The sequence below is a fragment of the Lutra lutra genome, chromosome X, assembly GCF_902655055.1.
Source record: "Lutra lutra chromosome X, mLutLut1.2, whole genome shotgun sequence".
Taxonomy (NCBI): Eukaryota; Metazoa; Chordata; class Mammalia; order Carnivora; family Mustelidae; genus Lutra; species Lutra lutra.
The window spans coordinates 35259329-35286690 of NC_062296.1; the positions used below are offsets into that span (position 1 = coordinate 35259329).

The window sequence follows — 27362 nt, forward strand, 5'->3', positions numbered from 1 at the left end:
AGACATGTCCCGTCTGAATTGGAGAAACACTGGACAGTAGCCTTATTCAGAGAAGCCCAGGGAAGGGAATCTCCTCCCAGTCAGAAGCTAGTGGTTTGTGTCCACTCACTCACTCACTCGTTCGTTCCTTTCACAAACGTTTACTGAATACAGGCTTTGGGCCAGGTCCCATGAATGGTGCTGAGGTTTCAGTCCCTGCCTCCGAGAACCCACAGGCTAGTTGAGGAGACAGGCCTAATGAGTTCCCTACAACACAATGTGATGAGTACTTGAGTGGAGGTGTGGACAGGGCTGGGTGGCAGAGAGGGGAGGAAGAGAGACACTCTCCAAGAGCCAGGAGGCATGCTCCTCAGAGAGAAGTCAGTACTCAAGCTAAGTTCTGACAGACAAATGGAGGTCTTCCAGATGGAGGAAGAGGAAGGGAAGGGCATGTGTGAAGGCACATGTGGGACAGGGTCTGGAGTGGATGTGGGCCATGAGGGATGGGGGAGGCTTGAAAGGTCAGGTTGGTGGTGACCCAGTCTCCAAAGGCTTCACATGTCTTATAGTTAGACACCAGCCCACTGCAAACATCAGGGGTAGATGAAGTTTGTCTCTAGTGTCCCCAGGCATCTTTTTTGCACCCCCTTTCCTCTCTCTCAGTTCCCCACATCCTCACATCTGTCCCTACCCCTCGGCTGTCATAGAGCTCAGAGAGTCACTAACACCTGAGGAGAACGAGGCTGGGTGACCCTTTCCAGGGGCACTCGCCCTGCAGCCGCAGAGATGCCCATACTTCTGTAAAATAACTCACGAGTCATAGAATTCCAGATGTCGGGGAGAGACTTCCGGGAAGGACTTTGAAGAGGGAAGCCCTGAGGAGATAGTGCAGCGGGCCTTCACTCGGTGGACACACACTCGTGACGAATGTGAAAGCGCATGAGGAGCGTGTGTGAGCGGGTGAGATGATATGTGCGTGAGTAGGTGTGAGGGTCATCGATCCCACCTCGAAGGACCCGCACGAGGATTAAGTGCCTTAGCTCTGAGCCAGGCCCATAGCCCGCTCTCAACAAATGCCAGCTCTTTTTGTTATTTTTGAGTGCAGGGCCGCACCATTCAGTCTGGGGAGGCGAGAACGTGCTGGCCAGGATGGAGACGAGGATTTGATGTGAACCTTAGCAGCTGGTTTCAAATTTGTGCCTTAGCTAGGCCATGTCCTTGCCCCAGGCACCGGGTAATGTCTTAGGACAGGGCTTCCCAAAATGTAAATTTTCTCCAGGGAAGCCATAGCGTTATTCTGTGTATGTTTGGGTTTACCTTCTTCATCTCCCCTCTTTGCACATGCAGGTGGGAAACTGGCCTTTCACAGGTGGTGCAGACCTGCCTTGGAGGCCCGGGTCCACGGTCTGTCCTCACGTGTGGGAGCACAAAATGGAAGAACCACAGCACTTAGGGGCAGAGCCAGAGAGATGCATTAGAAAGAAATTAACTTGGGAGGGGCTGGATGGAGAAGGGAAGCAGCAAAAGGGGGGAAAAAAAACTGAGACAGGATACATAAAGATCATCCAGCTGCCCCCAAACTGAACGTGCAATGTTTTCTGTGTTCTCTTTTGAAGATGGGTTGGCTTGTCCAGCGTTCAGTGGAAATTTGTTGATTGATACCGCGCTTAGACACAAGTTCAATGCAAGTGTGCCTTCAGCTATTTATTTATTTTTTTTAATTGCACCCTTTGCAGTTAAGACCGTTCCATTTTCTCCTGGTACCCCGGTGCGGGGTGGGGGCGGGCAGCAAATCTGATTGTTAAAATAGCAGGTCTTCCCACTCTCTGTGTGAGGACACTGTCCTCCCTGCCCCTCTTTCAGGGGAATGGAGCATGAGGTTGTTGGAAAAAAGTTAAATTCTCCTCTCCCCAACAGAAGTGGAGACTCCTCCTCTGAGTCAGAGGATTGCCGAAGAGCCCTCAGTCTGCAAGCCTCCAAGCCAGCCCAGCCCCCCACCTCCCCAACCATCCCCACTCACACACATGTGACCCTCACAACCACAGTCTCACCACCCTTGCACTCATACCCACACCCATCCCATGCGCCAGAGGATAACCCTGGGGAGCCCTCGTGCCTGTCTTGCTCTTCTTTTGTTTTGCTTTCCTTCATTTGCTTTGTTTTGATTTGAAATCAGTCTTTGGGATTACACGGGATAATTTTTTTTTCATGTTATTAATAGTGCTGCAGAGGGAGCATGTAAGGACTTTATCCTCCATCCTGGCCAAATAATAAATACAAATAATAAATACAATGCTGACGGATCAATCAAACTGGTCCTTGTCAGGCTTTGCAACCCATCCCTCTTGGGCCCATAGCCCAGGGACCTCTAAAAGATGCACACATTGTTGAATTGTCTAGATTACTCATAGGTCTGTTTGAAAGGGAATTTTTCATGAAAGGACTGGATGGCTATTGGCTTTCCTAAAGGCCCTGCGAAAAGATCAAAGGAGTGGAGTCAGGGGAGGAAGCGTGGAGCAGCTGAGTTCTCTGAGCAAGGCAATAATGGGGGCCAGAGCACAGCCCGCCATCTGGGAATGACAGCCTCGGTCAGAGCTGGATGGCCACGATGAGCCCAGACCTAGAAGGCGCAGAGGGGAAGTCCTGTGTTCTCTGGTTATCTTTGGCTCAAGGTTGTCTATACTGGTGCTGTCCAGTAGAACTTGCTGCGATGATGGAACTTAGTCTCTATCTGCCCTGTCCAGGATGGCAGCCCATGTGGCCTTTGGGCTCTTGAAATGTGACTGGTGTGATTAAGGAACTGCATTGAAAATTTTCTTTAATGTCCATTAATTTTAAATGCACACAGGCACACAGAATTAGTGCCTACTGTTGTGGATAGCATGGCTCTGTATCTTTCACTGAACACTTTCCTGTTGCACTGAATTTTAATTTTGTCCCTTCACCCATCAGCTCAGTGTCTTGCAATTAGGTCATAAACTTCTTGAGGACAACAATGATATACTCTACAACCACAGAAAATCATGTCTTGAACAGATTTTTTTTTTGTCCTGTTCCCTCTGCTCACATTTGTCAAATGGAGAGATGGAGAAAGACTCTATAATTTACCTGAAACCACAGCATAGGTTCCAAGTAGGTGAGCCTGGAACCCGGGGCTCCCTGCTTCCTGGGCTGTGCTTCAGCTTTATCTCCCTTGCAGATGAGTTTCAAAAATAGGAAATATCCCTCTTCCTTTCCACTCTCTTCACTGTTGATGACAGAGATTAATGCCCTGATATTTGGACATCATTTGGACCCTGAGTCTATCTTTATTTCCTGATTTGCCAAGGCACAATGTAGGCTCTGGACGAATCAAATGTTGATGGAACAAATTAATTCTCTAGGCCTTCCTGGTGTCTGTTCTTTTTCAAGTTGTATTTTCCAAGAAAAATCTGTTTCTCTCTCCTTCAGGGTGTTGGAGTCAGCTAGTGCTTGTGCAGTCTTAGCCCAGGGAGGTGGGGCCTCTGCTCTGTGGACTTAGCCATGGCCCATGCATGTACTCCCTTATAGACCAGAGAACCTTTGGAACATGCCTGGCAGGCCGATGAAAATCCTGTAGCACTTGTGCTCTGGGACCCATCTGCTTTCCAAATTCGCTAGACCTGATGGTAACCAGGAACATCAGGCCCATAACTCTCTCCCTTCTCCACTTTTCTCTGGCAAAACACAATCACCTAGAACTCCAGGGACCACTAGCAGGACTTGGGAACTGGTCATCTTAGAAACTGAGAGGAGAGAGCCAGTCCACAGCGCTGACTTCAGAATCGAAGGCTACAAGGAGAAAGTTCAACTCATAGGTCCAAGAAGATTGTGCATTTTCCTCTTTCTTTTCCTCTCTCTCTGTTTCCCACCCCAGGCCTTTGTCCCCAACCTAGAGCCAACCAACAATAACCCAGAAATAGCTGAATTGAAGCAAAACCTGTTAACAGCCACCAAAGGCTGAGTTGTGGCCAAGCAGCTGGTTCCTCCAGGCAGACCTGCCAAGAGCCAAGCTGAAGCAAGGAAGCAAATGGCCTGCGTCCCATCTGCAGAGGAATGGCCAGCCTGTTTGTTGGTACCCACTAATGAAGGAGCGATCTGGTATTGAGATAGAAGGCTTCCAAGGGCCCGCCCAACCCTAAAATCTTAAGCCCAAGTATAGTCATTGGATGCCAAGGACACTGGAGAAAATCTTTGGAGCATGTAGAAGGGCCAAGCCAATTGGAGTCCCTGCTAAGCCCGTCCAGGATTCCTAGCATTCCAGCCACACCATATACACCCCCACCCCCCCAGAGGGCAGCCAGTGGCCACGGCAGAGGCTAACATTCATCCAGCAGGCTGAGACCCTCATCAGACCCTCTGAGGGCCTGCTCCCCTGCATAGGGCCGGCCTGCTTGCTCTGTGCTAAGTTCAGGGAGGTGGACGGACCGTACCACCCTGTTTAGCCTAAAAATCTCATTTGCCATGGAATCTCCAGGCAGTGAATCATTTTGAGCAAGCACTTAAGCAACTTTCCACTGAGTCATCCTGAGGACTGTCAGGTTCACTAATCCTGAAATATACTGTGTATATCCTTTGTTCAGATCCTGTCCTCATCCTAATACTGAGAGAGAGGGGTTGGTAAACAACAGAGCTTTAAAGATGTGCTTACTGGAATTCATTGGTGGCAGGGCTCCCTCTGCCTATCTCCGAAAAGGCCTGAAGCACTGAATCAGTCCTGCTAGGACCAACTCTTGATTGGTGTGTGCCCTTGGCTACAGAGCTACCAGGCGCGGGTACTCTTTACTCTGAGTGGCAGTGTGAAGGATTTCTTTTCCAGACACTCCATGGATCTCTTTCCAGTTGGCTTCTTCCAGACCAGGGGTCAGGAATTTTCTTTTTTCTGTAAAGGTCCAGGGAGCAGATATTTTAGGCTTTGCAGGCCTCTGTTCCAACAACTCCTCCATTGTTGTGTTGAAAGCAGCCATAGATAAGATGTCAATGAGCAGTCATGTCTGCGTTCTAATAAAACTTTATTTACAGAAGCAAACTGCAGGTCAGATTCGGCCCATGAACCCTCTTACAGACATAACAGGCCGAGTCAAACTGGTAGGTAAGACCTGTTAGGGTGTTTGACCATCACTTTGAGGAAGGGACGACTCTTCCCCCCAATTCATTTTGTGGGAAGAGATGTTAAAAATTGTGGTAGTATATTTCATCTTTCCCATTTTGAATATGAAAGCCCATTCTTTGTCGAATATCGGATACCCTATAACAATCAGAATAGGCTACGGTATGATGCCATCACTACCTATAATCTCAGTGGCTTCAAAGTTCATGTGCACCGCAGATTGGCACATATCTTTCTCATCTGGGGACCTGGGGCTGATCGAGCATTGCCATCTGGAATTTAGTTCCAATGGCATGGGAAGGGAACTAAGAAAATTTGGCCCTGGCTCTTAAAGACTTCTGCCCAGAAGTGACACAGATTACTTCTGCTCATGTGTCACTGGCTGGAGCAAGTCACACAGCCATGTTTTGACTTTCAGGGGACAGGGAAGCACAATGTTTTTTCATGTGTCTGAAAGGAGCAGAACAAGAATATTGATGAATAGCCCTAATGACTACCACATGTTCTTTTTTTTTTTTTTTAAGATTTTATTTACTTATTTGACAGATAGAGATAGGCTGAGAGGCAGGCAGAGAGAGAGAGAGGAGGAAGCAGGCTCCCCGCTGAGCAGAGAGCCCGATGCAGGGCTCGATCCCAGGACCCTGGGATCATGACCTGAGCCGAAGGCAGAGGCTTTAACCCACTGAGCCACCCAGGCGCCCCCCACACGTTCTTTTAATTTAATTTTATTTATTTTTTTTATTACCACACATTCTAAGAACGTTTTTTTTTTTTTTCAGGTTTCTTCTTCATATGCGTTGTGGCCAGCCTTTAGGTTTCTGGCTGGTTTGCCGCTTTGCCCAAGCCTGACTGGCTTTCTTATTCCCACTGGTAGTTGACATTGACACATAAGGGAATATCCTAGGAACTAGAAGTATTGGGACAGTACTTATTCCTTAAAATGCTATGTTGACCAACTCTGAACATAAAGGCAGGCCTTCCAACTAGATCCTACATGCCATTGGATCCAAGGATTGACTGTCACTGAGCAGCAGGCCAGAGAACAGCTGGACTTCCCATGCTTCTGGGTTTGATTTCACTTTGGTTTGCTTTTAATAGGAATTTGAATCAGAGTGCAAGTTTGAAGCACATTGACTCTAGGAGGTTCCTGCCCTTAGAGCTATGGAGGGCAGTTGTCGAGATGGAAGTGGGAGGTAAAAAGTGAATGGTAGAAAGTGATATTAATGCAATATTTTAGGCTAAAGCAAAACTTACAGCCCATAGTTTTGGAGGAAAGAACGTATTTGTGAGGACCAAAAAATTAGTCAGGATGAGCTAACTGCTCTCAAATCCCAACATCTCAGTGGCTAAACACCACAGAGGCAGGCTTTGGGGAGGGAGGGCTCTGCTCTATATAGTTATTCAGGGGTCTAGGCCGTTTTCAGGGTAGGGACTGACCATCCTTTAGGATCTTGGAGTCTTCCATGGGATCATCTGCATGTGACCCTCAGCCTAGGGGAAAAAAAGGGAGGGTTGTGAACTAGGCTTGCAGGTCAGGCTTCAACGACATGTATGTCATTTCTCACCACATTCTGTTGACTAGAGAGCATTCCAATCACCCCACTATCCGCACACGAGGCTGCGAAATGAAATGTAGCTGGATGTTGGGGGGCAGGGATGGGGTGGAGAGAAAGAACGTGTGTATACACAACATGTGTATACTACTGTATACTTGTCTTAAGCAAGGGTGTATACACAACATGTGTCTACTACTGTGTACTTATCTTAAGCATGTGTATACACAACATGCGTATACTACTGTATACTTGTCTTAAGCAAGGGTGACTTTTCCTAGGAAGGGCTTGAGCTGCCAGGTATCCCACTGGAGTCTTGACTAACACCCTGCTCGTAATGAAATGCTTGCCACTCACAGAGCATCACAGGCTTTGGTGGAGTGGGAGAATAACGTTGCCCTCAGAGGACATGTATTATAAATAAAGGTAAAGGCCAACCGCCCCCCAGATCTCATATTTTGTACTGTATTTCACATGGCCTCAACTTGTAGGTGAAGGTAGTTATATTCTTGCTGATACAGAGGTTTGGAATGTTTGTCCTAGTGGAAGAAAAGTTAAAAAAAATGACATTCAGTGAAATGATGATCAGTGACCTCAGGCAAATCCTTCTGAATCCTACACTGGTCATAAATCACTTTAAAAAAACTAAAAGGCAGACATTAAAAGGGGGACTTTTTGCCCTGGCTACCAGGGTACTCAATCCTTTTAATGCTCACATTCAATAATTATATTAACTCTATGGATTGGTGTTTCTTTTTTTTTAAAGACGTTTTAAGTTTATTTATTTATTTGATTGAGTGAGAAAGAGAGAGAGAGCATGAGCAGAGGGAGAGGAAGAGGCAGAATCCCTGCTGGGCAGGGAGCATGACATGGAGCTCAATCCCAAGACCCCAGGATCATGACCTGAGCCAAAGGCAGACACTTAAATGACTGAGTCACCCAGCTAACCCTGGTTGGTATTTCTTATAGTTATTTCTTGGTTCGTGTTTTTTCTATTTGAGTTTTTTAACTATTTCATGGTATTTGCCTTTTTTGTAGAAAGAAAATAGGTAAAGGTATTTTTTTTCCATTTCCTTTAACGTTGAGTTTGAAGAGTAATATTTGTGAAAGAGATTTTCAGTGTGTATCGTGGCCTTGGAGCTGTTGCTATTACTTGGTGGTTTTGGAGAAAAACCTCAGGTTGAAGAAGGGGTCAACTCTGTAAGCCAAAGGAGGACATCACTCTTTCGAGGGCAGCTAGAGCTTTTAGGTCCAACCCACAGCTCTTGGTCAGAATGGAAAAAGCCCTTTCAAGTTCCATTTCTCCCTGGCTTTAAATTGAGTATTTATGGGTCAGATCATTTGTTTTTATGATTTCCTCCAGTCCAGAGATCCTCAACCTCTTTGGGGGTCAGGGAATTCTTTGTCGTCAGTCACTGTCCTGTGCACTGGAGGTTGGTTAGTGTCACCCCTGACTTTTACCCGCTAGAAGCCTGTGGCACTATCCCCTACTCGTAACAACAACAACAAAAATGTCTCCAGACACTGCCAGATAGGTAGGTCCTCTGGGGGAAACTGCCCTCAGTTGAGAACCACTGCTCTGTAGTCTGAAAGTATTGGTGACCTTGCATGCATACCCTCACTTCCCGCAGGATCCTGGTGTTTAATTAAATGTATTTTGCCATTTCTCATAGAGAGGGCAGTTAGAGACAAAGATTAGGTGTGGCAGGGAGCACAGTTTTAAGATCGCCTGCACTTCTGCTCCCATGGGGCAGTGAATGAAGCAGTGTGGAACGAATTTCACGTGTATATGTCCAGAACTGGAAGAGAAAAAGCCTTCTCAGTCCTCATGAACCTGTGAGCAGCTGACTCCATTTCTAGGGTATTATTGAAAGTTCAAAGGAAGATGGATTCTAGAACCCGAAGCCCTGCAGCAGCACCTCTCCAACTTTCACATGCCTGCGAATCACTGGCACTCTTATTGAAATGCAAATGCAGAGTTGATAGGGCTGCGTGGGGGTCTGAGATTCTGCATTTCTAACGGGCTATCCCGTGACCCTAATGCTACTGGTCCCCCACCACAATTTGAGTAGAGGGTGGGTGGTCTCCGAGAAGCAGAGCTGGCCATTGATGCCATTTTCCAATTCTGTAGAAGGAACTGTTCTGTTCCCAGATTATTTCATTGGCCAGGTGACTAAGAAAGTAATCAATCTGCAGTTTTTTAAAATTTTTCTACCATTCTTAAAAAAGCACAGCCCAGGGTTGTAGCCTCCCCCACCGACTTCTGCACACCGGCCCTAACCCTTTGAGGTTTGCTGGAGTGAGGTGGTCGTGTGCTTCTTTTCGATCCTTACATTTTGTTAGACCTCCTCTGTGCCAGAGAGTGTGTGTGAGAGCAAGCATGAGTGAGGCAAGGTGTTCTTTTCAGACAGGGGAACTTCAGAGAAGCAGTTTGAGCATCAGACAGGGTTTTGTGTGGGTGGCTATTTTAGCCAAGCTGTGCTTTCAAACAATGCAGCATGGATCTGGAAAGCAATAGAGTGTAGCTCCACTTCCGGGGCCAGACACCACCTTGCTTCCAGTTCCAGTTTAATCACTTCCTTACCTTAGCATCCTCACCTGTAAAGGGAGATAATACCAACACCTACCTCCTCCTGGGGTGGCATTCCAGAGAACAGAGTTAATGCACACGAACCTATATGGTGCTGAACACAGAGCCTGATCAGGGGAAGCATGCGTCAGTAAATTTCCAGTTGTGAATGATACTGATGCTGTAGTTGTTGGAACCATGGCTGGTAGATCTGTTTCCACCTCTGAAGTGTCTGCTCATACCACACTCCCATTGGTGACATCTGTCGTGATGCTGAGTGATTCCCAAGTTGGGCTGGGCCAGGGTGTGAAACTTGAAACCACTCCCACCAGAGACCCTGATCCTCTTGAGAATGAAGGGACTCACCCCCATCCCCTGCACTTTTGAGAATCATTGACCCAAAGCAGTGATCCAATCTTGTAAATAACTTTCCAGTCCTGGTAAATCCAAAGATGGCAGCAAACCTTATCTACTTGCTTAGCCTCTGACCCCTACAACCACCATTGCCCATAATCACTTCACTCGAAAATGGGGTGGGGGCAGGGCACATCATGTGGACATCTGGCTGTCAAGAGAAGAATCCCAGTTTTCAATTGGAAATTTGCAAGGGATCTTTGATATTTCTTCAACATTCACACATCCATTTCCTGAGGAAGAGTTGTAGGCCCACGGTAAGCAGGAGTGCAGTTCTTTTGAATATAGTTTCCCTAAACACTTCTTTTTCATTCTCCATATTGTACACTCTTACCTATGTTACCCTTGGCCCAATAGGGACTTCAGCTTCCATACTGAAAGGGTCTCCTTTGAGGGGGAAACAGGATACCCTGTCTTTTCCTCTGGTAGTTCCATGACAAGGCAGATGAACTGCCTCTTTTGGTTTCCAGGAAGAGATGGACTGACTTTTCCTCAGAGCACTCCGACTTTCTCCAGCAGCCTGGAACCTTCGTCTGCCACCACCTTCCCTCAGCCTCTGCCAATGGCCTCCAGGGACCACTTTCTGAAGCCTGCCACTAACACTTTTCCAAACACAACAAACGTGTGTTTGGGGATACGTTTTCTCAATTAATCCTCAAGTACTGAATGCCTCTTTTCTTCCCTGAGTATGTAATGTGATAACAATGGGTCCTTTCTCTAGCCTCCTGACATGTTCTGCCTCCCACCCTAAGGTCTCTCCTCCAGTCATCCTAGACCGGCCTCTCAGAAATATTAATCTCACCTACTCACTTCATTGCTGAAATCACTTCACTGGCTTCTTTTCCTCTACAAGAAAAATCCAAACTCTTGGGCTTGACTTCCATCCTTCCTGGTGCCTGAGCCAGGGAGGATGTCACTGGGCCATTGTCACAAGTGCCAAACTATATGGTTCAAGTTAACAGTATTTCATTAGGGGGCATTTTCTCTTGTTTTACAGGGCTCTCTAATGAAAGAAAGGAAGGAAAGGGAAGGAAAAAGGAAAGGCTTAGGAAATGCTACACAGCTGCCTAGGGAGAAACACGTTAGGTCTTAGCCGAAGGTTGAGAGACTAAGTGGGAGCAGGGTCCTGAATTCAGTAGTGTCTGGTGTCCACAAGATGGCAGATATCCAGAGCCTCAAAATAACTAGTTATGAGTCTTCCCAGGATGTTCATAGCTATTCCATCGAGGAAAAAATAATATTGAAGTGTTTCGGTAAATTCAGTTGGAGAAAATGTGGGTTTGTAAGGAAACAGGGTCCTTTACTATGGGACTTGGGATATCCATCAATGCGCTGAAAGGGATATTGTAAACCTAGACTATGAATCTTTCCCCAACTTTATTGAAGCACAGAATTTTGTTTGCACAGGACATCTTGCGGACTAGGAGTGCTCTGCAGAGCGGACTTGGGAAATGCTGGTGTAGGCAATACAAAGGAATGCTTGACTACACTCCCCACTGTCTCAGCCAGATGCCTCACATTGTTTCTGTAAATGCTGCTTGAGGGTAGTGACTAATTTGTTCATTTCAAAGGGTCATTGACCTTCAAAAAAAAGAAAAAAAGACTTATTCCCAAAGGATTAGAACTAACAGAGTAATAGTAGAATGCGTTCTTAATTGATTTAGGGGAAAGAGGGGGACGGCAGGGAGTGACATGTTACCACAAAACCTGTCATTAACAATTAGGTGTCATGTGGCCTAGTTGATTTCCCATTCCCATTTCAACTATGAGTCCACTTGTTACACCATTGGGTAATTAGAAAAAAATTTAAAAATCCATAGTAGAGTAGCATAGGAATAAGAACAACTTATCAGAGCCACTGAAGAAGGGGCTTCTTATTGTTGGACTGCATAATCCCAAATTCAGATGAACACTTGGGATTTGAGAGTTAGCCCCTGAAAATAGAAGAACTTGTTTTCCCTTTCCCCCAGTTGGACTGGATTTTAGCAGGCTTCCTTTGCCTTCACATTTTGTGGCTCAAGGTAAAATTAAGCCTGAGTCCTTGCTTTGGCTCTACTTAACAGGGAGGGTCCCTTTGGCAACTCTGGGCTTCATCAGCATCTGTTGAGAGAGGAGGCCATTTCCACTTGCCTCGTGGTGATACACACGGGCAACTCCAGAAGGCTTATGTAATGAGACTGGAATGGTCCATGAGCTGAATAATGGAGCTGATAATAAAGCTGTTTGGTAAAGCAGAAGACATTTTGACAGAACAGAACATAGTGGTTCCTTCTAAAGATTGGATTATGGGAAGCTTTCCACAGCGCACAGAAAGCTGAAAATGAGCATGTGGAGCTCTGGAACCCAAGAACGGGGACTGAATTGGCAAGAGTTCCGGTGCTGCTGAGGTGAACCCCAAAGGCTCTTCCCTTTATCTTAAACTCCAGAAGCACCTCTTAGGGGTCAGAGAAGCTGATGGAACCCATGGACCCTCTTCTTGGTAGAATGTACATACCCTCATACACAAAATTCTGTAACTCCCCTCAGAAGCCCTTTCAAGAGTCCTGCTTCTAGCTCTCTGGCTCTCTGGGACTTAAATGAAGAATAAAATTGCTCCTGGTTGGATGCATATATGTCTTAAGGGAATTAACAATAGACTCGCAACCTGTGAGTTTATATTACTATGTGAACTTTTGTTCCACTGTTCCAGGGCTGGAGCCAGCAGGAGACAGAAAAGTCAAGACATAAGGCTTCCCTCCTTTATCCTTCTGGATCACTTAGCAAACAGTACCCTTGTTAGCAGGGGTTAGACTGTAGGGTACAGACAAACCATTGGAGCTGCTACAGGAAATCAGAGCATGTGGGATGAACAGCGAGGGCTAGATAAAATATGAGGAAGCAAAGTGTAGTCCAGGGGAGGTGGTGGGGTCTAGTGTGAGCCAGTGCACATTTGCTGAGGAGCACGGCGGGGCCAAGGCCCAACTGGTCTGAAGTAGAGTGCTCTTGAGCCAAGGGGATGGATCTTTGAGATGTGCTTCATTCCCCGGGCTGGGTCCTTGCCACGGGGCTGCTGCCCACATAGAGCTTCTAAGCCTTGGACGCTTGTCAACAGGCAGGTGACTGACACCTCAAGGCTAGAATTGCTATCTGAAAGGCGGCAAATCACACACCGAGGGGCCTTTTTGGAGTTGGCCAAACCATTATGAGCTATAGTAAGCTCTGGACCTTGGACCACGGGTGCAGACTCAGGGATAATTGTCTTTTTGCCTTCCGATGGAATGCTCTTGGTAAACCGGAGATAATCTTCATCGATGGGCCATATTGGGTATAGCTTCTTGTCTCCCTGGGCCGTTTCAAAAAAATGTAATCTTGTGTATTTTGACTCCTGCCCTGTGAAGTAGAAGCAAATGAAACGCTTGCCCCTGATGAATATTTACACCTACTCACAAATGCAAGCAGGTTCTTTCAAAACTGAGGCCCAGAGAAACAGACTGAATGGAGCAAGTCAGTGGTACCAGCCAGCCAAGAAGACATGTTTCTCCCCCTCCTCCCGATCTGGTGCCCAGGCTGCCAGCAATGTTTGCTGCAGAGAGACGTCGTCTTCTCGGGCCCAGACCCTCTCCTCAGGCCATCCTTCCTGGCATCTGTCTGATAAGAGGGCATATCCAGGCAGGGTCAGCTACTGACTGCCAACAGCTAAAACATTAAGGGAAGTGGGATGAAAAACAGCCCACAGATGGGTTCCGGATGAGGAGGAAAGCCGCGGATTATACCAGGGCGTGAGCTTTCAGCACTTTCTTCCACTCTGCTCTCCAGCTGGACCAGCAGATGACTGTTTCTTCTCACTCGGCACCTTCTTGCTTGGGACAGAGTGTTGTGTCTGTGTGTTGAGCTGCAAAGTGATCTGAATCTGCTGCAAGAATTTCCTGGCCTGGGCCCCCACGGGGGCTGGGGGGTGGGTGTTGGGGTTTGGGCTGAGGAGCGCGAGTAGGGAGGCCACTAATCTCGCAGAAGTTGTGGGCCTGAACCCAGTCTTCTTGAAGATTCCGAGCAGGGAAATCCTCCCTGCCATCACCCCATCCCTCCTTTCACTCGGCGGTCTGGCAGACCTGCCCGGTCTCCCAAGGTGGGTACCCCGTGGCATGGCCACGGAACACCAGACAAAACTAAGATTTGGGATTGAGCTCGCCACCCCACCGCACCCCAGCCCTGCCACTTGTGGGCTCTCCTTTCCTTTTTCGTTTACCTTTCCTTCTTTGCCTGCCTCCCTGTCACCTTGACCAGCACCTTCATTTTGTCCAGGCCACGCCCCACTCCCATACTTAGCCCTGGTGTCTGTGTTGTAGGATGTTTAGTGGTTTCGTTTTATTGCTAACAACTTTATTGAGATATAATTCACATACCATTTACACTCTTAAAGTGTACGGTTTAGTTGGGTTTAGTGTCATCACAAGGTACCACTGTCACCACTGACCAGTTCCAGAATATTTTCCTCATCCCCAAAAGAAACCTCATACCCACTGGCAGTCACTCCCCACCCACCCTCCCCATAGCTCCTAGCCTCCACTGATCTACTTTCTGTCTCTCTGGATTTGCCTGTTCTGGCCCTTTCATATAAGCAGAAACAGACATTATGTGACTAGCTTTATTCCTCAGCCTAATGTTTTCGAGGGTGATCTATTCTAACTGAATAGTATTGCACTGTTATGGATATACTGATCGTTTTATGTATCGATAGACACTTGTGTTGTTTTCACTTTTTGGCCATTGTGAATATCGCTGCTGTGAGGATTTGCATACCTTATCTGAGTCCCAGCTTTGACTCCTCTTGGGTACATGCCCAGCAGTGAAATTACTGGTTCAGGTGGTAACTCTATATTGAACTTGGAGGAACTGCCAGACTGTTTTCCATTTTACACCACTTTATACTGTTATGCTCCCACCAGCAGTGGATGAGGCTTCTTATTTCTCCATGTCCTCGCCAACAATTGATGTTATTTCTTTTTTTTTTTTTTTAAATTTTTTATTTTTTCAGCATAACAGTATTCATTATTTTTGCACCACACCCAGTGCTCCATGCAATCCGTGCCCTCTACAATACCCACCACCTGGTGCCCCCAACCTCCCACCCCCCACCCCTTAACAAAATTCTGATGTTATTTCTTTTTTAATGATAGCCATCCTCGGTGGGTGCGAAGTGGTAGCACACTGTGGGTGTGATGATGGGTGTGCTCTTCATCACGAGACTCCTTTCCAGTCTTTGGTACTCTCTAGTGTGAACTCATTAAACCTCTGGAAAAGGTAAAGCCCTTTTCTGACTAATGCTTGAACCTGGGGCCATGTCAGGCATTCTGGTGGAGCAAAGTGGAAGAGAGTTTAGGGACAGAGTGGGCTTGCCACCTTTGGGAGCTCTGCCTTAGCGGGAAGGGCCAGTCAGCCCAGAGCATGGGCATAAGAGGATTCTTGGTGAATGTGATGGCTCAGAGGTGACTTTCTAGTCACCACTCAGAATCTGGCCATCTTCGAGAAGTTCTAAGGGACAGTGGAAAACAATTGTATTAGCTTGGGTCTCTGGAACAAAAATACCAGAGATTGAGTAGCTTCAACATAAACATTTAGTTCTCACAGTTCTGGTGGCTGGGAAGTCTAAGATCAAATGGCCAGCATATGTGGTGTCTGGTGAGACCCAAGTTCATGGCTTACAGGTAGCCACCTTCATGCTGAAAACAGAGATCACCTCCCTTCCGTCTGGTCTCTTCTGATAAGGGCACTAATCCCATTTGAGAGGGTTCTACCATCTTGACCTAATTCCCTCCCAAAGACCCCACCTCCTTTTTTGTCTTCTCTTTCAAGTTTGTATTTAAATTCCAGTTACTTAACATGCAGTGTATTATTAGCTTCACACATACAATTTACTGATTCAACACTTCCATACAACACCTAGTGCTCATCACAACAAGTGTACTCCTTCCTCCTCATCACCTATTTCCCCCTTACCCCCACCCATCTCCCTTCTGGAAACCATCAGCAGGATCCCTGTAGTTAAGACTCTGTTTCCTGGTTTGCCTCTCTCACTCTTTTGTTTTGTTTCTGAAATTTCACATCGGAATGAAATCATATGATACTTGTCTCTGACTGACTGATTTCACTTAGCATTATATTCTCTAGCTCCATCCACATCGTTGCAAATGGGAAGATTTTGTTCATTTTGGTAGCTGAGTAATATTCCACTGCATACACGTACCACTTCTTTATCCCTTCATCAGTTGATGGACATTGGGGTTCTTTCCATAGTTTGGTTATTGTGGACATTGCTGCTATAAACATCAGGGTTCATGTGTCCCTTTGAATCAGTATTTTTGTATCCTTTGGTAAATACCTAGTGGCGCAATTGCCAGATCATGGGGTAGGTCTATTTTTAACTTTGTGAGGAACCTCCATACCGTTTTCCAGAGTGGCTGCACCAGCTTGCATTCCCACCAACAGTGTAGGAGTGTTCCATTTTCTCTGGATCTTCGCCAACATCTGTTGTTTTCTGTGTTGTTCACTCTAGCCATTCTGACTGGTGTGAGGTAATTATCTCATTGTAGTTTTGATTTGTATTTCCCTGATGATGTGTGATATTGAGCCTTTTTTCATGTATCTGTTAGTCATCTGTAGGTCTTCTTTTTTTTAAGATTTTATTTATTTAAGAGATCACACACATGAGCAGGGGGAAGAGAAGAGGAAGAGGAGGAAGCAGACTCCCTGCTGAGCAGGGAGCCCAACGTGGGAGCTCCTGAGCCTAAGGCAGACACTTAACCAACTGAGCCACCCAGGTGTCCCATCTTCTTTTTTTTTTTAAGATTTTATTTTTTTATTAGAGAGAGAGACAGAGAGAGGAGGAGAGTGCAAGGAGAGGGAGAGGGAGAGAGAGAATCTCAAGAAGATTCCATGCTGAGCACAGAGCCTAATGTCGGGTTCAGTCTCAAGACTCTAAGATCATGACCTGAGTCAAAATCAAGAGTCAGATGCTTAATTGACTGAGCCACGCAGGTGCCTTCTTCTTCGGAAAAGTGTCTATTCCTGTCTTCTGCAAAGGCCCCACCTCCTAATACCATCATACTGGAGATTAGGTTTTTAACATATGAATCTGTGGGGCAGGGAGGACATAGACATTCAGTCTAATGCAAGCACCTGCCGTATAGATTAGGCAGCCCCACATCTTTTCTCTTAGCAACCTACTTCCTGCCTTCCAGAAATTCTATCTTTTATAGCTAATAGTAATAACAATAGCAGCATTTACTAAGCATTAATACTCACCCAGTTCTATGGCTAGCACATTATCTTGTTGGTGCTTTACAACAACGTTTGAGGTAGATCTTGTTATCAGCTCCATTTTATAGATGAGGGTACTGAGACTCAGTAACGTGAAATGATTTGCTCAGCTAATCCGTGGCAACTAATTAATAGTGGAGCTGGAATTTGGACCCAAATGGGAAACTGAAGTCAGGCCTCTCCTCCCAGTAGGACAGACCTTGGAGGCTGTATTCAGTCATCTCCCGCACATAAGCCCTAAACTCTGGAAGGTTCCGTATCTCTTGCCTCATGCTCTACAGCTTCATTATGGATAAAGCACCAGAAGCCCACATAATGATTTCATTATCTAGAAAAACAACGTGTTTCCAAAAGTTGTCTTCCCTTGGCACCCTGGTATGAATTAAGGAGATGAGTCCCAATCCTCCCTACCAAGACCTCACTGTGATGGGCCAGAGAAGAATTGGGTTTCCATAGAGGACAGTTGGAGAAAGATCTGGAAATCTTAGGTCTCTGCCCCAGGAAAGCAGGTACAGTTAAGCTGCCCCTTGGAGAGGCCCGGGAAAAGAGAGGTAAGAGGGGTTGGAGCAATAAAAGGAAGAAATCTAGGGGCGCCTGGGTGGCTCAGTGGGTTAAGCCGCTGCCTTCGGCTCAGGTCATGATCTCAGGGTCTTGGGATCGCGGCCCACATCGGGCTCTCTGCTCAGCGGGGAGCCTGCTTCCCTTCCTCTCTCTCTGCCTGCCTCTCTGCCTACTTGTGATCTCTCTCTGTCAAATAAATAAATAAAATCTTTAAAAAAAAAAGAAAGGAAGGAAGAAATCTAAATAGTAGGCATCCCAGGTGTGGCTGATGGACCCATCTGAAGCAGTACCTTTGCTCTTAGCATTCCAGAGAACAACTCACCTGAACCCACATGGCCTCAGAGGCTGAGCACCTGTTCCTATATGGAACTAGGGGACTAGACACAGCCACTGTTTAGGATGCATTTGTTCTGCAAGATTTATTTTGTCCTTGCTTTATGCAGCACACAGCTGTCCCTCCGTCTGCTACGGCAGCACTGCTTTCAGGAGCATGGTGGTTTCCCATGGCACCCTTAGTCATCTGCTTTCCTCCCATCTGGGCCAAGGCCAAAAGGCGACACAAATTTATACACTTTAAAATAATTTGTTTTAGAAAGTGCTGTACTAGCTCCCACTGTCCAGAGGTGTTGAATAGTGTTGGGAGGAGAGAACCATCTCATTGTGGTCGGACTGGGAACACAGAGTCCTAGCTAGGATCTGTCCCATGAGTAGGAGTAGAGAACTGTGACCAGCTTGGTAGGATTGATTTTCTATGGTTGGAAGGGACTCGAAATATTCACCTAGTCTAGCCTTTGGCCTTCAAGTAGAATTATTATTTTCCAACAGAAACGCCCCAAACTGAATTTTGGAATGAGAAATACGGTTAAGGATTACTTTCTAGTGTCTAACCTAAATTGTTCGTGATGCAGGTGACATTTTTTCCCATTTGACATAGTTTGGCAATTGGTTATAATCTGGCCTCCCAGCTTCAATGTTTATGAGTTATCTAAGTATGTTAGCAATTAACATCTTTTAATGCCAGCCCCTCCAATGAAAGCAGGATTCTCCTTGAAGTTGGGGTCATGTCTTATTTACCTCTGCAGCTCCAACCCAGCAAGGTACCAATTATTGTCAAGGTAAGCTTGAGGACCTGTTTGTGCTGGGTATAGTCAAATCCCCCATAAGCAGATGTTAAATGAAGAAGGGGAGAGAAAAGGAAAATAGTCTCTTAACCGTTGTTAACCCCAGAGCACTTACCGTACACATAAGCACAAAGCAATTGCCATTTAATTAACTGTCCAGTTATCCATGGAAGCAAGGAAATCCTTCTATGTTCTTCTGTCGTCCTTATTTCTATACCAACACCACTTACCATTTACCGTGGGCATTATTATATACTGGATACTTTGGGGCTTTTTTAAATAAGTGATCTCTAAACCTCATAGTCTTGTAAGGTAGAGGACATTCTCATTTTGAAGACAAAGAAACCAAGGCACAAAGAGATCAAGTAACCTTCCCAAGGTCACAGATCAAAGACATGCCAAAGCTGGGTTTTGTGCCTAATGTTCGCAGACCCCAGAGACCAGGTTTGATTCTTTTTGTTTGCATTGATGTGAGATAGAGCAGAAAACACTGCCTACAAGCAACACCCTATTTCAGGACTTCTTTCCTTGCCCCTTCCTTTGGCCTGTTCCTTCTCATATTTCTGAGATCTAGGGTCAAACCCTTTGAACTATACGGTTCTGTGTTGTGTGTGTGTGTATCATCATAATTAAAGGGAAGACAAACTCTTACTTCAAGCCTTCTATCGTCATCTCTAAATTCCCTCTCCACCACACCTCCAACATGGTCTGCAGATGTGCTGGGACCACACCAGTAGAATGACCGAGAACCAGACTGGAAACATTAGCACCCGGCTCAGCCATTAAGTGTCAAGTAGGAACCCAAGTAACAGTAGTGATGGGCAAGAGAAGGGAGGGACTTGGAGTCCAGGAGATTGGCAACTGATCCCTGGAAGCTCTGGAGAGTTTTGCATTTCTCTCATAAACACTGGGAGCTGATTTGTCTCCTGAGATACAAGCAGCCTTCCTGACTTGCCAAGAAGTGGCCTGCTAAGAAAATAGAAATTTGAGGGTAGAGAGAGTAGAGAAGTCAGTGGCCAGCATGAAGATTTTGGATTCTGGAGGGTGGGAAGAAGGCCAGTGCCAGGAGGGGAGAGAATGGTGTACCAAAGGAAGTGGGATAGGACCACAGACTTCTTGGTAAAATTTGCCAGTTTCTCTGAAGAGCAAAAACAAAACAAAACAAACAAACTTGTGGCAAAGTTATTCATACTGAGATGTTCTGGACTATGTGTAGCCTCTCACAGAAATACTGGGATTATAAAAATCTGATTGCAAAAGGCAACTATTTATCCCAAAGGAATGGACTTCTAGTGATGGCATTTTAGGCACCAGTGAGTTCAAAGGAAGGGAGAGATATGGAGGATGGGGGAGCGTTTTTCCAAGCCCCCCAGAAGTCATAGTTCTGCTACATGTGAGACCATCCCTAATGAGGAGGGGGAGCATGGAAGGAACAGTTTTTTTCCCAGCACAACTGTAGTCACATGGCTTCGCACTTGTCTGCTGACCCCACCATGTCCTCATCCCACTCCTCCTCAGAGTACCATTGCCACAAGGGTCCCTGAGGTCAGCTTTTCTTGGACTGATTTTCTTCTGGTATTTGGCCAGGAACACCGAATGTGTTCCAGGAATAGTTGGTTAGAAGCCCAGCCACCTTGGAAAATCTAGGAAGGGAGAGGGTAGAGTACCAGGTGGCCTCCTTTGCTTCGGTGGCACCCTGCATGCTGAGTTGGCCCATTCTAAAGATGCAAGAGGAGATTTGAGTCTCATGTCCCATTTTTTTTTTATAAAGCAACTACCCATTTTTATTCAGTAAAACTGCAGATTACAAGTCACTTCTCCAATTTAATTACTTATTTCTTATTTATTTCCAGGAGTGTGCATTCTTTACTTTGTGTTCTAAATTAGGAATGGAAGGGCCTTGCTGTTCGACTTTACTGTACAGCTAGCATTTGTGTCCATGCCCATTTAATTAATTTATTATTATGGTGATTTGGGGTTTTTATGGTTTTTATCCACTAAGTTTGGGGGTGCCTTTTTTCATGTATATGTATGTTCAATTCTAGTATAATTAACATACAGTGCTGTAGTAGTTTCAGGTGTACAATATAATGATTCAACAATTCCATACACCCCATTCTTAGATAGAAAAACTGGGGCCCAAAGGGGTAAAGTGACTTGGCAAGGTTAGGGAAAGTGGTTACCCACCCTGGGGTTTTTGACTCCATGATCCTACCTCCAAGTTTAAGAAAACAATCTTTTCTTTAGTAAAAACTGTATATGTCTAAGGTGTAAAACATACTGATTTGATATACATATTTATATATATTGAAATGATTATTAAAGTCAAGCTAATTAGCATCATCTCCTCACATAGTTACCATTTACTTTGTGGGGAGAACACCTGAAATCTCTCTTAGCAAATGTCCGGGATACAATCTAGTATTATTAATTATACTCATCATGCTATACATTAAATCTCTAGACGTATTCATCTTATGTAACTGCAACTTTATACACTTTGACCAACATCTCCCCCATTTCCCCCACCCCCGGTGTAACCACCGTTCTACTCTCTGCTTCTATTTTTTTAATATAATTTTTTAATTTTTCATTAACATATAATGAATTATTAGCCCCAGGGGTACAGGTCTGTGAATCGCCAGGTTTACACACTTCACAGCACTTACCATAGCACATACCTTCCCCAATGTCCATAACCCCACCACCCTCTCCCTACCCCCCTACCCCCAGCAACCCTCAGTTTGTTTTGTGAGATTAAGAGTTTCTTATGGTTTGTCTCCCTCCAGATCCCATCTTGTTTCATTTATTCTTTTCCTACGCCCCAAACCCCCCACGTTGCCTCTCAACTTCCTCGTATCAGCGAGATCATATGATAATTGTCTTTCTCTGATTGACTTATTTTGCTAAGCATAATACCCTCTAGTTCCAACCACGTCGTCGCAAATGACAAGATTTCATTTATTTTGATGGCTGCATAGTATTCCATTGTATATATATACCACATCTTCTTTATCCATTCATCTGTTGATGGACATCTAGGTTCTTTCCATAGTTTGGCTATTATGGACATTGCTGCTATAAACATTCGGGTGTATGTGCCGCTTCGGATCACTACATTTGTATCTTTAGGGTAAGTACCCAGTAGTGTGATTGCTGGGTTGTAGGGTAGCTCTATTTTCAACATTTTGAGGAACCTCCATGCTGTTTTCCAGAGTGGTTGCACCAGCTTGCATTCCCACCAACAGTGTAGGAGAGTTCCCCTTTCTCCGCATCCTCGCCAGCATCTGTCATTTCCTGACTTGTTAATTTTAGCCATTCTGACTGCTGTGAGGTGATATCTCATTGTGGTTTTGATTTGTATTTCCCTGATACCGAGTGATGTGGGGCACTTTTTCATGTGTCTGTTGGCCATCTGGATGTCTTCTTTGCAGAAATATCTGTTCATGTCCTCTGCCCATTTCTTGATTGGATTATTTGTTCTTTGGGTGTTGAGTTTGGTAAGTTCTTTATAGATTTTGGATACTAGCCCTTTATCTGATATGCTGTTTGCAAATATCTTCTCCCATTCCGTCAGTTGTCTTTTGGTTTTGTTAAAGATCAAAAGCTTTTGCACAGCAAAGGAAACAATCTACTCTCTGCTTCTATATATTCAATGTGTCTTTAGATTTCACAAAAAATGTGACCATACAATTTTTTTTTCTTTCTGTATCTGCCTTATTTCACTTAGCATGATGTCCTCCAGGTTCAGTCATGTTGTTGTAAGTGGTGAGATGTCTTTTTTAAGGTTGAATATTATTCCCTTGTATGTATGTACCGCTTTTCCTTTATCTACTCATTGACTGACTGACACTTAGGCTGTTTAACTTGGCTATTGTGAATAATGCTGCAATGAGCATGGGATGCAGTAAACATGGAAACACAGATCTCTCTTCCAGGTATGGATTTCATTTCCTTTCCATCTGTCAGTGTGTAACACCCACTCTATAAAAAGAGCACAAACTTCAAGACAGGAAAACTATTTCTGAGTTGGCTTTCCTGTTTAATATCTGGGGGCCATGGGCCAAATCTTTTGGGATATCAATAGCCTCATTTCTGTAATTCTCTCACCACTCTATTAGGGTTATTAAAAGTATGAAATAAGAGTAAATGGAAAGATATTAAGATAAATGTATTGTGTAAAACTAGCAGTAAGCATGCTCATAATTGGTTTCTTTTTCTTTGATTCTGTTTTGTCTTTCTCTCTTTTGCTTTCTCCCCATCTCCTGTTGGGTAGATTAATAGACTCTATGCCAGGCTACTCTGAAGACTGTTGCAAGAAAGACTCTCAAGGTCATGATTCCACTGGAAAACCTCACCCTGCAGTTGCTTCCCCGTCAATCCCTTGGTAGAGGGCCCATTTCAAAAATCAATCCACATTCTTCTGTAGCAAAATAATTCCAACCTTCTTTTTTTCTTTTGGCATTCCAAAGATCTGTCAACTCCTGTAAGAGTCATGGTTGATATTCTTTTGTAGGTCATCCCAGTTTTCCTTCACCACAAAATACTGAGATTTTGTATAATTAGAGCCCAGAGGGGTGAATGGGCCTGCCCCTGTCCTTTCTCCAGTGAATTTTACTCCTGTATACTAGCTGCAGCTGTCTGGTTGTGTGTACCTGTGGGCCGGAGCAGGCACTTAGGGTCAACTGGTATGAGTTAAACATGCTCTAGAAGCTAAGACTTCTTTTTTACTTTTGTTTAGGATTTATTTATTTGAGAGAGAACATGCAAGTGAGGGGAGTGGCAGAGGGAGAGAGAGAGAATCTCAAGCAGACTTTCTGCTGAGCGTGGGGCTAGATCTCAGCACCCTGAGATCATAACCTGAGCTGAAATCAAGAGTCAGACTCTTAACCGATGGAACCACCGAGGTGCCCCTAAGTCTTCTTTTTAAGGAACTACTTTTGTATTCTGTGAGGAGTCATTAATAATTAGTTAACACCCAAGGAATGAGTTACTCATAGCTAGGTCAAGTTACATAGCAAAGTATAGAATCGAGTTAGTTACGCAAATTGCTGGAGCCAGAGTAAATGTGATATCAGTTTCCTGGGTATTGTAGGCCAAAACATTCTAGGGGGACAACTCAGCCTTCATGTTCCATTGGTTTTGGTTTTTAAATTAAACGGTCCCTCCCTTGTTACAGGTTTGATATGATTAACACCCTCCTTCGTAGTGGGAAGGATGGAAGATTCTAGAATCAGTCAGACATCAATTCAGATGTTGGTGTTACCAAAGCTCGCTAATTGTGAGACCTGGGGCAAGACAGTTATTTTCTTAAGCTTTAGTTTCCCCATCAGCAAAATGGGCATAATCGTGTCCATTTCAGAATGGTACTAGTAAAAGCCAATGTAATCACGTATGGAAAAGCATTCACCATTGTACCTTGTATATTAATTAGGGCTCAGTAAATGTGAGCTATTATTATTATTACTGCTATTACCATTAGCCTTCATAATTTTCACCTATATCCTAACAATAATTTCATTCTGCTTTTTTCAAAAAATGAAAGATTTATATGATCTCAAGAGAAACCAGAGCATCTTTCTGTTGTTTTAAATGGTTGTATTGAGTTATAACTAACCCATAAAATGGACTCATTTGCATTATACTTTTGACTGATGGGAAAGAAAGGATGGTCTAACTGTCTAAGCCTTCCCCTAATGAAACACACAACTCCCTTGACTCTCTTTTTCTGCTGTTCTACAGAGGGCACTTTCCAAGCCCCATTTATATCTATTGTTAGTTTGTACATCAACAATGCGTTTAATCTGGGGGCTTGTTCATTGCTGGGTGTGTGTGCACATGTGAGTGTGTAAAAAGACATCTTGAGACCATTGATTAGAATCAACTCATCAAATGCATCGGTGCATTAATATTTTGCTCCATGACAATCCTGCTTTAGACATCACAGAGAAGAGGAACTCTATAAGGCAGCAACCCAGTCCTTAAAAAGCAGGACATACACATGTGTACCTAGGTTGACAGGAAAAGATGGAATTTGGGGTCATCACTTACTATATCTGGGACTTCAGAAAAGCCAACCTCTGAGTCTTGTTATCCTCAAGTGAAAAATGGAGTTAAGGATCTGATTTACTTGGTTGATAGGGTTGTTATGAGGCTCCCTTATAAAAACGTATGTGAAATCTCTTCGTAAATTGTTGGCTTCGTAAATTGTAGGCTGTAATGGGAGTTACAGTAACATTCAAGTGCTGGATTGTGTGTTTCAGAAATCACATGTCTGGAGAGGGCCAGGTCGTGGGCTGGAGCTGTTAGGGAATATTTCATAGAGGAAAAGGGACTTTTCCTGAGCCTTCAAAATCAGACAGGACTTCAGCAGGTAGAAAAGAGTGGGAGGAGAGGGTGAGCTTAGTGATGGAATTAAAAGTAAGTGAAGACTATGTATGTCAACCATATTTCATTAAAAGAAAAGCAAGGACTCCAGAGGCCAGAATAAGCATACAAGCACATGCCAAGCGATATGAAACATGAGAGGGGATAAAGTTACAAAGGCAGTTATAATAGATGGTTCCTCTTCTGAAAGGACTCTGTCCTTGTGGGCAAGTTAACATGTCATTCGCCTGGTCTCTTAGCTCTGTGAATGCAGGGTCCTTTTCCTTCTCTGATTTCACTCTCATGTCCATCACAGTACCTGGAACACAATAGGTGCTCAATAAATGCTCAGCAAATGAAAGAATAGATGGATGGTCATGCCCATTGCCATTCAGCCACTGAATCAGGGATTATCTTTTAACTCCCTCTGTGTGGTACAGCCCCATCTGCTGTTGGGATTTATGAAATTCTTTGCAATGAAGCCAGTACTTGGTATGGTTTTTCTCCACCCTGTCCCAGAAGATTCCCTACCACCGGCGAACAATAAGGTGACCAGCAAGTCGTGTGAGTACAACGGGACCACTTACCAACACGGTGAGCTGTTCATGGCTGAAGGGCTCTTTCAGAACCGGCAACCCAATCAGTGTACCCAGTGCAGCTGTTCGGTAAGACCTGGTGTCTTAATGTCCCTGCTAGCCCTACCCCAACACCAGAGCTCCTCCTATACTTACACCTGTACTTGGAGCCTACACTATAAGGTGTTTGGAAGGAAGACGAATTGCATTTTTTTTAAAGATTAATTGATTTATTTGAGAGAGAGAGAAAGAGAGCAAGCAGGGGCAGGGGCAGAGGGAGAAGGAAGGAATCTCAAGCCGACTCCCTGGTGAGCATGGAGCCCAACTCAGGGCTCGATCTCACGAACTGTGTGATCATTACCTGAGCCGAAAGCAAGAGTTGAACGCTCAACTGACTCAGCCACCCAGGACACCCCAAGGTGAATTGCATTTAAATCCTACTTTAAACCCTAATCCTGTCAATCCAGACTCCCTGATTTTCATAAGCCCTGAACAATCCTGACCTATGTGAAAGAAATCAGACATAGTCATATCCTGGTCTTTATTAAAACATTAGGACTGTTTAAATGCACAAGCATGAGCTGATGGTCTTGATCTGTCCCTCTTTTAACAATGGTGACCCCAGCAAAGCCTTCATCAGAAGAACTCAACTGTTTGAAGCCTTGGGGATGCTAGGGACAGAAAAGTCATTGGTGCCATCTAAGGCCACTCAGTCCAGTTCACAAAAAAATGGGGCTATCTCTTGGTTCCCATCTGATGTATTCTCCCAATCAGTTTGCCCCTGATGCCCTGCAGTGAGAACTCTCTCAGCAAAACATGATTATTCCTCTGACCTAATCTGTCAGAAGAACTAGGAATAAAGTATATTGATTATATCTTCATGGAATTGTGCAGTCCAGAAAATGTAAGAGGTGGAACCAGAAAATGGAAGAAAATGGCTGTTTCAACTGAAGTGTGAGGGAATGAAGTTCAATGTAGGAACTTTTTTTATTGTAAGGGCATTAAACACTGGATTGCATGCAGAGGGAAGTTCTAGAATCTCTTCCCTTGGTAACTTTTAGTAAAAATATGGTATCTCGGTAGTTTGGGAGAATTTGGTTGTGGCCTTCCCTTACTAATGACTTTTCAGGGACCTTTCTAGCCCCAGAGTAATATCTTTCTAAGAAAAAGGTTTAGGGGCACCTGGGTGGCTTCGATGGTTAAGCATCTGCATTTGTCTCAGGTCCTGATCTCAGGGTCCTGGCATCGAGCCCCATGGCGTTGGGCTCCCTGCTCAGCAGGGAGCCTGCTTCTTCCTCTCCTTCTGCCCCTCTGCCTGTTCGTGCTCTCTCTCTTTCTCTCTCTCTCTCTCTCAAATAAATGAATAAGATATTAAAAAAAAACAAGGTTTAAGGAATGATGTTTGGAGCATAGAACTTTAGGGAGTGGAAACCATGTAAAGACAGACATAGCAGGTAATTTTGCTCTTCTCCCTTGCCTTGTGCTGAATGGAACTGTCCATTCAGATCATCTTGTATAGTTTTGTATTACCCCAGAGAGCTCATCTCCCTGGTTTGGAGCATTATAAAAGGTGGCTCTCATGCAGATCTGCATTCCCTGAGATCCCAATATCCAGCTGGGGTGTGTTGGGGACCAGAGGATACAATGAACAGAAAAGAGAGGAAAAAGACCTTTTGGGGGGGGTTGGCAGGCCAATGGTGGCCCTTACATGGACCGCTTTGTACCATCTTAGATGAGGAGGCCCAACAAGGAGGGCCAACTCTTCAGTAACGTAGTCTCTGGCATGAAGAAATAGTAAAC

The 27362-nt window shown here is 44.9% G+C and overlaps 1 protein-coding gene across 8 annotated transcripts in view; it reads left to right on the top strand.

Annotated features, from left to right (window-relative positions):
• Positions 1 to 27362, top strand: part of CHRDL1 (chordin like 1) — a 117483-nt gene that overhangs the window by 50664 nt on the left and 39457 nt on the right. For 5 of the 8 annotated variants that reach the window (XM_047716345.1, XM_047716344.1, XM_047716341.1 and 2 more), the window contains exon 5: positions 25507 to 25652. The exons of 1 other annotated variant lie outside the window; for it this stretch is intronic. In XM_047716345.1, coding sequence (XP_047572301.1) covers positions 25507 to 25652 — 146 coding nt within the window. The remainder of the gene's footprint in view (positions 1 to 25506; positions 25653 to 27362) is intronic. 2 more of the 8 variants (XM_047716343.1, XM_047716339.1) reach the window with 1 other exon arrangement.